The 13,461-nt window shown below is 58.0% G+C and overlaps 3 protein-coding genes across 3 annotated transcripts; all 3 read left to right on the top strand.

Annotated features, from left to right (window-relative positions):
* Positions 1-2,226: 2,226 nt before the first annotated feature.
* On the top strand, positions 2,227-9,543 carry TOR2 (phosphatidylinositol 3-kinase (tor2)-like protein; the record flags this gene model as incomplete). Its single annotated transcript, XM_001468737.1, has 1 exon — positions 2,227-9,543. One exon carries the CDS (start codon positions 2,227-2,229, stop codon positions 9,541-9,543), a length of 7,317 nt encoding a protein of 2,438 aa, XP_001468774.1.
* Positions 9,544-10,490: 947 nt separating this feature from the next.
* LINJ_34_4170 (conserved hypothetical protein) lies at positions 10,491-10,817 on the top strand (the record flags this gene model as incomplete). The annotated part of the gene is made up of 1 exon (XM_001468738.1): positions 10,491-10,817. One exon carries the CDS (start codon positions 10,491-10,493, stop codon positions 10,815-10,817), a length of 327 nt encoding a protein of 108 aa, XP_001468775.1.
* Positions 10,818-11,375: 558 nt separating this feature from the next.
* On the top strand, positions 11,376-12,452 carry LINJ_34_4180 (cell differentiation protein-like protein; the record flags this gene model as incomplete). Its single annotated transcript, XM_001468739.1, has 1 exon — positions 11,376-12,452. The coding sequence occupies one exon, from the start codon at positions 11,376-11,378 to the stop codon at positions 12,450-12,452; it is 1,077 nt and encodes a 358-aa protein (XP_001468776.1).
* Between the last annotated feature and the right edge of the window lie 1,009 nt (positions 12,453-13,461).

Below are 13,461 nucleotides of genomic sequence, written 5' to 3' on the forward strand. Positions count from 1 at the left end.
TCGACTCACCTCTGTAGGTAATCGCACGCACACGTACAGGCAGTCTCTCCCGCTGGTGACCGCGAAGATGGCGTCTGGCGGATCTGTCATCGCGATCAAATACAACGGCGGCGTACTGATGGCGGCGGACACGCTGCTGTCCTACGGGTCTCTCGCCAAGTGGCCCAACATCCCGCGCATCAAGCTGCTCGGCAGCCACTCTGCCGTGTGCGCCACGGGCAGCTACGCCGACTTCCAGATGATGACGAAGCAGGTGGAGGACAACATTGAGCGCCAGAGGATGTACCACAACGTGGACGAGTTGAGCCCCAGTGAGGTATTCAGCTACCTGCACCGCTCCATCTACCAGAAGCGCTGCGACTTCGAGCCGTGCCTGTGCCAGATGGTCTTCATTGGTTTCCGCGACAGCGAGACGTTTTTGGCGGGCGTGGACGACGTCGGCACGCGCTGGGAGGACGACTGCGTCGCGACCGGCTACGGCGCGTACATCGCACTGCCGCTGCTGCGTCAGGCTCTGGAGAAGAACCCGAGTGGCCTGTCGCGGGCCCAGGCGGTGCAGATCCTCACTGACTGCCTGCGTGTTCTCTTCTACCGCGAGTGCCGCACCATCAACAAGTTCCAGATGGCCGATGCCGCCAGCGACGGCGTGCGCATCAGCGAACCCTTCGACGTGGAGACGAACTGGGAGTACGAGGGCTTCTGCTTCGAGAAGACGGCCATCATCCGTTGACGGCGTAAGACTTGCGGCGCTACCTCTCCCCTGCATACACATACATACACACACACACACGCACCCTTCGCGTTTTTTTTCTCTGTATTGTGCATGTCTCGCAGTCTACGTGTGTGTGTCTGTGTGCAGTGGCGCTCTCTTATCGGGCCCCCCTCCCCGTGCACCGCGTCCACGCTGGTCGATCATTGCAGTGTGGTCTTAAATATCTGATATCTGCGGTTCTGCGCCGCTCGATCTGATGTTTGCGGCAATTCAAGTGTACAAGAGATCTTCTTCATGGTCGCCCTCGACATTCATGCTTCGCCACCGCCTTTGGCCATCAATGTCGTTGTTTGCGCTACGTTGTCGTTTTCCCAGACGCTGCCAGTACAAATGTGGTTGCCCGCGTCACCCTGGCGAGAACAATGGTATGGAGAGCCTAGCTCTTCTTCCGCCTGCTCGTCGCGAGTCGCAGTGTTTGTTTCCGGGAGGGGGAGGAGGGGGCGGTCCCTGCAACCTGTATACCTCCCCCCACCCTCCAGCTGTGCATGGTACACGATGATACAAACTACTCCCTCCTCACAACCATGTCTATCTCTTTTTCTCTCCGCCTGTGCTTTCCACACAACTCTCTCGCTCTTTGCTGAACAACACGGATTAACATGCAGAACTGTACAGTCATCGTTTTGTTGTTATTTTGCCGCGGCGTGTCGGTGACGTCAGCGGCGTTGGTAACAAGCTGTGTTTATGTATCTGTACTGCTTTCGGTAGCCTACGTGCGCATCATCCTCCCCTCTTCTCCTCTTTTACTGCCTCCTCGCTCTTCTTTTTGGGACACCTTTTAGACGGTCGTAGTACGTGGGCTGAACTGCCTCTCGTGGGGGCTCGCACGTTGTCGGCTTTCTCTTGTTTTATTTCTTTTCCTTTCGGTGGCGTTGCTGCAGAGTAGAGACCTCGATTTACATTTTTTTGTTGCGACACGTGCGAACAGACTGCCTCACGTGCAGTGACGCGCACACGTACGTGTTGGCAACACCGCGAAACGAAATCGTCCCTCGACACCATCTTTTCTTGTGCGATTTTTCTTTTTAATCCTTGCTGAAGACGTCGCTTCAATCACCGTTTGACACGCCGTTGTGTTTCCGTGTGTCCGTCTGCGTAACCTCTGTGGTCGAGCGCCCTCTGTTTCTCGCGGGGGGAAGACCTCACCTTGGGAGGGGTGCGACTCGCAAGGTTTGGAGGTCCTTGGCCTCTAGCCTCTTCCTCTCCCTTCTTCAAGGCGCCCCGGAGCACTAATCGTACAGGACGCGCCAGTGGTGCCTGTCGAGCGGCTGGTGTTGTGCTTGTTGAAGCTCTGCCTCACCTCAGCCGCCGCAACTTTTCCTCCCCGTTTTTTTCGTCTGTTGTTCCTGAGAAGCTTTCGCCGTCTCTCTCCTTTTCCCTTCTCCTTTCTATCTCGGAGGCATACACGCACACACAACCCAACGTATACACTAGCGGCTACCGAAACAGCAGTCATGTCGTCGGTCGACTCGGATAAACTCGCGACCTCCATCCGCGCACTAGCCGGCAGTCGCGACGAGCGTATCGCCTTTGTGACGGAGGGCGTGAAGCAGGCAAAGGAGTTGCAGGGCAAAAGCGTGCAGGAGTATGAGATGGTGGTGTCGTCGCTGCTTATGTGTCTGGAGAGCTTTGAGGTGGTGCACGGCACGTCGCTTGATGTGCTCTGCGAACTCACTGTCCTGGACATTCTGCTAAACCTAGACTTGTCTGTCATCCAGCTGTCGCAGTGTAACAGCTACTTGCGGCTTTGCCTCATGGCGGTGAATGAGATTCCCGTCGCTGTGGCAGCTGCAAAGACGTTCGCGCAGACGCTTAGCTACAGCATGACGACGGACTTTGTGCGCACTCAAATCGGAGAGACACTCGAGTGGATTTCGCTCTCCGACGCCAAGTCGCAGCCTCGTCGCATTTGTGGCATCTTGGTGCTCACGGAGGTAGCGTTGCGCATTCCAATGGTAATTCTGCCGCGGCTCTCCGAGGTGTTCGACAGGGCTTGGGACTGCTTGGTGGTCCACGACGAGGAGGTCCGCTCACGCGCTCTGTGTCTCTTCACGCTATGCGCAAAGCTGCTGGTCAACCGCCCTGCCGCCATTCGTGCTGAAACCTGCGACGCATTGATGTCACACCTGAAGGGTAACCTCGCCTCTAAATCGAAGGGCAAACGCATTGCTGGCCTCCTTGCATTCGAGCCCATCGTCATCAACTCGATCGGCACCAGCAACATACGCTACGAAGACCTCTCCAACCTTCTAGTCCCCTACATTATGGGGGGCGGCGCCAACGTCAACGCCGACACGCGCGAGCTCCTGTTCCGCTGCCTGGTTGTCCTCTGCCGCTTCAGTGCACCACAGTTTGTCGCGCACCAGCTCAAGGAGAGCGTGCGCTTCGCGCTGGATTCCATCAACCGCAACATTCAGCGGAACACCGCCTTCGAGATGCTCTCTGAGATCATTCCGATTGTAGGCAAGACAGAGTTTGCGCCCTTCGTAGACGACACGTGTGAAGTAATCAAGACCATTTTTGAGAAGTCTCCGAGCCCGTGCTGGAAGGCGCTGCAGTGTTTCTCCATCATCTGCAAAGAGTGCCGGCCATCCAAGATGGAGACATACGTGGAGTCGTGCATCGAGAACGTGTTTGTGTGGGGCCTTTCCGCGGAGCTGATTGAGTGCATGCGCGCCATCATCGAGTCGTCGAGCGTGCAGTACCGAGCAAAGCTGGAGGAGTCGCTGCTTGACATGATCTCCGTCACACTATGCGGTCTCCCATTTCGACAGCAGATCGACGCGCCGCGCGTCAGTGAGAGCTCTACGGATGTGAGCGCCTCCGAGTATCAGATCTCCGTTGCCCTGAACGCCCTCAAGCAGTTCGGCTTCTCCAACTCGGAGCTCATGGGCGACTTTCTGCGCGTCTCGGTGCTGCCTTTTATCGACAACAACAGCGTCGCGGTGCGCAACGCAGCTGTCTATACGATCGTCAAGCTTCTCATCCCCCCTGGCGAGAAAGGCGACCTCAGTATCGCACGTCGCATGTGCGTCAACACCGTCATCACGCGCATGCTGGTCGTTGGGTTGTCAGACCCCAATCCTGTGGTGCGTCAGACCATTCTGAGTGCCTTTACAGAGGACTTTTATCCATACCTTAGCGAGCAGCAGTATCTCTTTCGCTTCTACTCTGCCCTGGGTGACGAATCCATCAACTGTCGCGTGGCGGCGACGGAGCAGCTGTGCCAGATGATCCGCTATGACCCATCGCACATTCTGCCTGCGCTACGAGAGGAGATGGTTGTCATTCTACACTTCATTACGTCTACCTTCAATATGGACACCGTCCAAAACGGGTTCCGCCTCCTCGCCGCGATCGCCACTCGCGCGCCGCAACTCGTAGTGAACTTTACGGAAGGCATCTGCGAGGCTCTGGCGCCGTACTTTAGCACTCTCTCCTCCCGCTCCGGCATTCTCCTGTCGTTCTTGCACTGCTGCACAGCCGTCGCGGCGGCGCTCCGGAAGTTTGGTAGCACCCCCTTCTCCTCCAAACGTGAAATCGCTCTTGTGTGTGAGCTGCTGGAAACCTTGCCGGCGGACCGGTCGTATCACATCATCCGGCTGTCCTGTCTCCGCTTCCTCTCGGCAACCCTTGCGCCGCTCATGGAAGGTGCCTCGCCTTACGTGCTGTATCCTCGGCTCTTTCAACAACTCTGCACGGTGCTGCACAGAACAGAGGAGAGCGTCGACATTCGCCTTGAAGCGCTGCGGTGCATTGGCGTGATCGGTGCGCTGGACTCGCACGTGTTCCAGTCGTTCAATCTCAACGAGAAGGAGAAGGCGTCTGGGATGAGCGCGGTGGTGGTGGACAGGGTGACACACGTGAAGTGCTGCCGTATTGTGCTCTGCGCTGTGGCAGCGCTGCTTGACCCGGAGAGCAAGCGCTCCGCCGGCGCGCGCGAAGGGCTCCTGCGCACGGGTGTGCAGACGATGCTGAACATCTTTGAGCATGTTCCGTGCTCCAAGAGTGAAATCGGTCTCGTGATCGGGCCGCTGGCCCGCGTCATCCGGCAGCTGCCTGGCGGCCGCCTCTTTGCGACCGTGCTCTTCGAGTTCTGCAACATCATTCGCTACGGCGGTGCGGTGGTGCTCAACGATTTGAATGAGATTTACCGCGTATTTGACAACGTATGGGAGTTCCAGGTCAACTACCGATTTCTGGCCGTGCGCATGCTCTCGTTTGTCGCCAACTTCGAAGCCTCCGGCAATTTGCACTACGGCCAGCAGCACTCGCGCATCCTGCCGCAACTCTTCGACACGCTCAACCGTGCTGACCTGCGCGCCGACCTCAAGTACGCCGTACTTGAGTACATTGTGCGTCATGTCGACTCCCTGCAGCCGTGCACGGAGGCGGCGGTGGATAACCTGCTCGGCGCCATACAGAACCCGGCAAATCCGCTTGACTTTGTGAACCACTGTGTGGTGACGCTTAAGGAGATCTGCGTCAAGCTGTATGTCGATGAGCTCGTCGGCGCTATTGTTCGATGTCTGCTGGCATGCCTCTCCGTCGACCTTGCACGCAAGACACGCGGACGCGATAATATTGCTCTCTGCAACAACATCATGGGGGTCTTCTGCGTCCTGATCGAGGAGCTGCAGGGCAATTTTCTCAAGTACTCAACGTACATTATTCAGGCCTTGAAGAACTACCGCATCACAAACACGGAGTTTGGCGTAATGAACAACCGCGTCGCCACCGGCCTCCGCTGTGCACGCAGCGCAATGTCGATCCAGCAACAAAACGCGGAGGTGGCCGCGCTACTGAAAACATGCGAATCTGTCGTGATGAAGAGCATGTCGCGCATGGGCGAGGTCTGGAGCTACGCGAACCTCAACGACGACAACGCAAATGCAGGGGCCGCCGAGGAGCGCACCATGCCCATCAACGAACAGCGTCTCATCAATCCAATGAAGGTTGTTCCCCTGACGAAGGAGGAGTGGGTCAAGTGGTCGGACCAGTTCGCCATCACGCTGCTGCAAGAGTCGCCGTTTCAGGTCTTCCGCTGCACGGCGGTGCCCATCGGCATCAACGCAGCCCCGCTGGTCGAGAAATCGACGCAGTTTGTGCAAGACACACTCCAAATCGCCTTTCGATCCATGTGGAATTACGCGAGCTCGGCGCTGCAAACCGCTATCACAGACTTTTTCCGTCAGTCGTTTCGTCAGGCGATGATGTCGACCACTGTCCCGGCGGAGGTGGTGACGATGTTGCTTGGTATCGTGGAGTACATGGACCACGTTGGTGAGGCCTTGTTCATCTCGTACAATGACCTCTCCGAGTGTGCGTGGAACCGAGGAATGTTGGCCAAGGCGCTCTTTTGGCGCGAGGCCGCCTACCGCGACGACCCTGTCGGCACCGTCGAGTCGCTCATCTCTCTCTACAGTGAGCTACACATGGTGGACTCCTCCGTTGGAATCTTGAACATGACGAGCGAGGAGCAGCGGCGCAGCCTGCTGCAGACAAGCCTGGTCAAGCTCGCGCGCTACACGGAGGCGCTCCAGCTGACGCAGCAGGAGCTGGAACTGGAAGCTGCCCCGTTGGAGGAGAGTAGCACCGAGAACTTATCCAAGGGCTGCGGGTACAAGAACGGCAGCCGCGGCTGGTCTCGCATGCTGCACTACACGTCCAACAGCGACCTCACCCCGTCCTCCTCAAAGGCGGAGGAGAGCTGTCGCGACCGCCGCGTTGAGGTGAACGCGCGACTGATGTTGTGCCTGAGCGAGCTTGGCGAGTACGACAAGGTTCTGGAACAGTGGGGCAGCATGCTCCACAACTACAAGGACCGCGTGACAGATACAGACGAGATGCACGTGCTGTTTTTTGTCTCGCAGTACGCCGCAGACGCGTCGATCCGGCTGCAGTCGTGGGACACGCTGGAGCACGTCCTGGACTGGTTGCCGCCGGACATGGTTCTCTACCACGTGTCAAAGGCGGCTCTGGAGGTGGTGCGCGGCAACTACGACGCCGCGCTCGTCTCCGTGACGAACGGGCGCAAGGTGCTGCTGGAGGATCTGACAAGCCTGCTTCACGAGTCGTACGCGCGCGCCTACGAGGGGCTCGTGGTTGCGCAGCAGCTGACGGAGGTGGAGGAGGTCATCATAGCGAAGCAGACGCAGAAGGCGCTCAGCTCCGCTGCCCACATACCGCATCTCTGCCATATCTGGGAGCAGCGCATTCGAATGATGCATGCGACGGTGCCGACATGGAAGCAGGTGCTGGGGATCCGTGGCCTGCTCATCTCGCCCCATGAGGACGTGAAGACGCGCATCCAGTTCACCAAGCTCTGTCGGCAGGAGAAGGCGCGGCAGCTAGAGAAGTTTACGCTGGCCGAGCTCCTCGGGTTCGCCAACCCGACCCTGGAGCAACTCACGAGCCGCAATGTGAACCCACGCGTGGTGATGCAGTACATCTCATACCTCTCCGAAACCAACGCACTTGGCCCTGGCAGCGCCTTCGGAACCGAGAGCGACCTTATCAAGAAGATGATTGATGTGCACACCAAGGCAGAAAACTCGGCAGTATTGGCGCGGGCCTACACGCGTCTCGGCAGCAAGGTCGATCTCATCGAGTCGGTGCAATGCTTCAAGACTGCCATCATGTACGATCCACAGTGGTTTCTGGCATGGCGTAAGTGGGCCGAAGCGAACGCGCAGCTGCTCCAGACAGACAAGGGCGAAGAAACGTGCCGCAACGCTATCGAGGGCTTTATCCGAAGCATTCAGCTTGGGACGTCCGACTCGACGCTCATTCAAGACGTGCTCAAGCTGCTGACGCTCTGGTCGAGCCACTGCGACTCTGATCACAACTTAAAGGAGCTGCGCGAGCGTGTCTTCGATGTGCCGTCGCGCGTGTGGCACCTTGTGGTACCACAGCTGGTCGCCCGGCTCGACACCGGCTCCGACGACAGCTGCCGGCTTGTGGCGGATGTCCTGACGAACGTGGGCTACGACTACCCCCACACCTTGGTGTACCCGCTGAACCTGTGCACCATGTCTGATTCGGAGCGGCGTAACAGGTACTCCAATGAGGTGCTGGGCAAGCTGCAGGAGCGGTATCCGGTGATTGTGCTGCAGGGTCGTCTCATGATTGACGAACTTATCCGCGTCTCGGCCCTCATCTACGAGCAGTGGTATGACAAGCTGGAGGCGGCGGCGACGGCCTTCTTTGGCCGTCGCAGCACCGACGAGATGATACGCACGCTGCTGCCGATTCACGAGACGTTGACACGGGTGCCGGAGACGGTGGTGGAATCGGAGTTTCTGTCCAAGTACAGCAAGCGTCTGACCGAGGCCCGGGATTGGCTGCGGTCGTACTCGTCAACGCGCTACACCGGCGACATTCAATCTGCATGGAAGCTGTACCACAGCGTGTACTGCAACATCGACAAACAGATCAAATCGAGCGACACCCTACAGCTGCAGTTCTGCAGTCCGAAGCTGTTTGAGGCGCGCAACCTCTCCATCGGGATCCCCGACGCGCGGCCTGTTCGCGAGGAGTCGGTTGCGAAGGTGAACCGCTTTCAGAAAGACATCATCGTCATCGCGAGCAAGCAGCGGCCGAAGCGGATCGGCATCATCACGGCGGAGGGGAGGTTGCAGAAGTTCCTGCTCAAAGGGCGCGAGGATCTCCGCCTGGACGAGCGCGTCATGCAGCTCTTCTCGCTAGTCAACATCCTCATGCAGTCCGACTCGAGGACGAGCAAGAACTTAGGCTTCCAGATCCAGCGCTACTCCGTCACGCCGCTAAAAGACAACGTCGGCATCATTGGCTGGGTCGACGGCTGCGACACGCTGCACGAGGTCGTCAAGCACTTTCGCGAACGCAAATCGATCCCGGTGGAACTGGAGATGCGCATGCTGGACCAGATCATCACCTTTGACAACTCCAAGGCGTACGACTACCTGACCATCATGTCGAAAGTAGAGGTGTTGGAGTTCCTCTCCGATCACACCTCCGGGCAGGACATTCGCAAGGCCATGTGGAACACGTCGCCGAACTGCGAGGTCTGGTACGATCGGCGCCGCATGTACACAACGTCCTTGGCGAACATGAGCATCGTAGGCTACATCCTCGGCCTCGGCGACCGCCACCCAAACAACATCATGCTGCAGCGCGCGTCTGGATTGGTGGTGCACATCGACTTTGGTGACTGCTTTGAGGTTGCCATGACGCGCGACAAGTTCCCCGAAAAGGTACCGTTCCGATTGACACGTATGCTGCGCAGCGCGCTCGACGTGTCGGGTGTCGACGGGGCGTTTCGTGCCTGCTCGGAGACGGCGATGTGCGTGCTGCGCGAGGGCAGCCACAGCGTGCTGGCCCTCCTCGAGGCATTCATTCAAGACCCGCTTATTTCGTGGCGCCTCATCAACAGACATGGGCAGGAGCCCGAGTCGTCGAACGATCACAAGACTATCGAACAGCAGGTGAACATTGCCAACATGCGCAACGCCACATCGACGGCGGGAGCGGAATCCATGTGTGACTCTGTAGGAAAGCGCGATAGCGGTACCTTTAGTGTCGCGAAGCACTTGTGTGGGGAGGAGGTGGATGTGGTGCATCAGGGTGTGTTCATCGTCAAGCGCCTCAGCTCCAAGCTCAAAGGGCAGGACTTTATCTCGGCTGGCACGGAGCCCCTCGACCCACGCACGCAGGTAGGGCAGCTCATCGAAGAAGCCACAGACGTCACCAACGTGGCACAGTCCTGGTCGGGATGGTACCCGTTCTGGTAGATTAGCACCACCGGCAATCCAGCACTACCACACCACCACCACCATCACCATTAGCGCCCAGGCCGGCAGACGCCACGTCGCATTCTCTCACTGACATTCGATGGTCGTCTTCTCGCTCCCCTGCCGCTTCCCGAGTGTTTATCTCTTTCGTTGTAGCGTGTCTGCGTTTGTGCTGATCCCTTTGGCTCTAGGTCGCTTTTGCGTGTGCGATCGTTGTGATTTCCATTCCTCGCCTCCTCTTCGACCTCTCCGCCCTCCACCCGTGACTGGTGTACCACGTCAAGTTCTGTTCTCGTTTTCGTTTTTCTGCTTCACGTGTGCGACACAGAAGTCGCTTGTACTGTCCCCTCTCGCCCGCGTCTGCAGAGAATGCGGGTGAGGATCCGCAAGTGCAACGACAAGTGAGCATCATGGAAGGGGCTGCTCGGCAGTGTCCAGCTTATCGCTCGAGCACATGGCGTACTCGACGTGCTCAGATGCGGTTAAGGTGGCGTCTATCTGCGTCCTTGTAGGATGGGCCGTGCCATCACACGGACACCGCCTGCCACGTGAAGCACCGAATGCAGCGCCGGCACGGCATCCGGGCGTGTCGTTCACGGCCGCTGACGCTCTTCTTTCATTGCACCTTCATGCTTCTCCGCCCTCTTTGCGCCCGCGCCCGGCCGCCGCACTCATGCCTCCCTCCTCCTCCTCGATCCAAGCCATTTTCCTCCTCTTCCGCTGACGCCGACAACTACGTCGAACGTCACTCGCACACCAAACACCCCATCACCAGCTCCCTTTTCTCTCTCTCTTTTGTTCACCGTAGCTGTCTCTGCGGATTGGTAGAATCGAAGCGGCCAGTTCGTTTAGCTGGCCTCTGATGCCTGTCAGGCAACGGCTCTGCGGGCTCCCCTGTTAGTCTACCCTGCCATAGCGATTGCTTCGCGCCGGAGCGGCACTTGACGATGGCTGCTCTCGGGTCGGATGTGCAGGCCACCAGTGTCGAGCTCGTCTCTGTGATTGAGAAAATGAAGGAGCGCAAGACGTTACTTGAAGAGCAAATCGCTGCCGAGGAGGCTGAGTACGAGGGTGTGCTTGCCGAAGTGCGCGCTATGCAGGAGAGACTCTCCGCCCTGAAAGACAGTCTCGCGAAGAAGCAGGCGGTGCGAGCGGACTTGGAGCGGACCATATCGGAGACGTACTCGGCGTTCAAGAGCATCCTAGACGCTTCCAAGAAGCTGCTCTCCACCGCCAAGGAAGAGTCATCGGTGCTCAAGGCGCAGATAGAATGACGCCAAAAGTGGGAAGGCACAAGAGGCGATGAGGCAAACAACCACAACATAAATGCGATCAGCTCGAAAGACGACACACACACACACACACACACACGCACAAGCCGTCCAATTGCGTTGTCCAACTGACAACGCAAACAGGAGCGACATAACCGCAGCGACGCCGCCTATGCCTTCTGTGCAGTGCACCGCTGCCCCAAAGAAGAACAGCCATATCCCTGCTTTTCCCCGTGGCACCCAGTTATATGTGCGGACTGCGGTGTGTCGCATCTTCCAACACCGGCATGAGCTGCGCCGGTTCTGACTGCCATGCGTTGCTGCTGCGCCTCTTATCACGCCTCTCTCTAACTTTTCCTCAGTCTTCCCCAGCCCCGCTGAGACTCCCACGCGTAGCACATAAAAAGGAAAAGAAGAAGAACAAAAAATAGAAACGAAGGAGCCACCGCAGCCGCGCGTTCACCATCCTCCCCTTCCCCTCCCCAACACCTGCGTCTCTTCCTCTACACAGGGGCCCCACACAACAAAGGACCAAGCACAAACACGCTCTCTGCAGACAAGATGGACGCTCCCGCTGCGTACCCTCCCTGGGAGGAAGAAAAAGACGATGTCGCCAAGTTTGGCTACCGGCAGCAGCGATTTCCGCAGGCAGGATATAGTCGTTTTCCCGTGGCTCAGCCCCAGCAGCGTCCACCCCAGCAACCGCAGCCACAGCTGCAGCAGGCGGCACTGCCGCAACAGGTCGCCCGTCTGGAGCCTAGCCAGTACCCTGATGTGGTGCGGGAGATGCTGATGCACATTCAGAACTTGTATCACCAAGACACGCGCGAGCGAGCCATCTTGACCTTGTCCAAGAAGCGTGAGAAGTTCACCTTACTCGGCCCGACTCTGTGGTACAGCGTCGGTGTCATGGCGATCTTTTTGCAAGAGATCGTATCCATGTACCCTCTCCTCAACACGCCCTCCTCGGCCCCGGTGAAGCCGATCATCAACCGCGTTAGTAGCGTGCTTACCCTGCTACAGGTTATCGCCCAGCACGACGCATCGCGGCGGCCGTTTATGGAGTCCAATATTTGCCTCTTTCTCTACCCGTTTCTGCGCGCCACCCCAGCAGAGCGGTCCGAGGTACTGCGCCTGACGTCTCTGGGCGTCATCGGTGCGTTAGTCAAGGCTGACGACCCGGCCATCATTTCCTACCTCCTCAACACAGAAATCTTTCCGATTTGCCTGAAGATCATGGAGCAGGCGATCGAGATTTCGAAGATCATCTCTACCTTCATCATCCAGAAGCTTCTGATGTCGGACCAGGGCCTGGTGTACGCCTGCCAGAACCCCAGCCGCTTCACCGCTGTCGCCGACGTCCTGCATCGCATGGTGGCGGAGAAAGGACAGCAGAACGAGCACGTGTGCGGGCCGCGCCTTCTGAAGCACATCATCCGCTGCTACCTTCGCCTCTCTGAAAACGAGCGTGCGCGTGAGGCGCTGCCCAAGATTCTCCCCGAGGAGCTGCGTAACAATACCTTCCAAGAGTACCTGGACGAAGACATCAACATGAGGAAGTGGCTCCTCCAGCTGCTCGTCAACGTTGGAGATGAAGGTGCGCGCCGCATCAGCGAAACCGCAAAGCATGCACAGTAGTAGCCAAGCGCGCACTCCTTCCGCCCCCATCGCCTCCCTTAACGGGCTCTATGGTGCGACGTCTCCGGCTGTTCCTTCTTCGTTGTTGCCGTCAGTGTTGTCTTCCACTTCGTTCACGCACGCTCGCGCGCGCTTCGTTATTATTATTGCTCTTATTGCCTGTATGCGTGCGTCCGTGCCTCCGAGTGTGCTTCGCAGGTTTGGTGCGCCGACGTGTAGCCGCGGATTGCCAACATTCGCCTCCCTCTCCCAGCGACTTCCAAATCATCCTTCCACGGCTTCGTTAGGGCAGTAAGTTGTCACGACGACTCTTGACAAGATCTCCGGTGTGAGCCCCCACAGCGTTTGCTCTCTCTCTCTTTTTTGTGTCTCACGTTTTGGTGTTGCTACGTGTGTGTCTGTGTCTGTGTGTAGGTGGGTGGGTGCTCGCCCGTTTTGGAATAATGTCCCGCTTCATAGATGTCCGCGTCCTGTGGAGATTGCGGTTTCGTGAGAGCGAATGTGCGCCTGAACGGCGTGGGCTGGCTCATGCCGTGGTCTGTTGTAGGAACCAGAAGTATATATATATATATACATATATGGCGTGCCTATTGGGCGTGGCGCTGTTCTCTGCGCAGCCAAGGCAGGAGCGCGAATCACAGCAGAGGACGTGTCGTTGTCGGAGTTCGCCCTAAACGCCGCGCCGCTCCCAGTCAGCTCCGCCGTTGGCGCCGTGCTTCACCCTTTCTACGTCAAGGCTCGTTGGTGGCTATCCTGAAGGAATCCTGTCATCTCGCGTATGCAGTGAGGTGCAAGTACGTGTGGATGTACAGCGGCACAGCACATCCTTGGTGATGGCCTGGGCGATAATCACCACCTACCCTGGTATGCGACAGCCGTGCTCGGCTTCACGAATCCCTATCACGTTTTCCCTTCTCCTCCCCCTCTCCCCATCCACCGTTTGCTTTCTCTGACTTTCTCTCTTTCCTTTTCCTGAGATGGATGCTGTGCTCTCTGCGCGCTGCATCAC

Source organism: Leishmania infantum, chromosome 34 (assembly GCF_000002875.2).
Source record: "Leishmania infantum JPCM5 genome chromosome 34".
Taxonomy (NCBI): Eukaryota; Euglenozoa; class Kinetoplastea; order Trypanosomatida; family Trypanosomatidae; genus Leishmania; species Leishmania infantum.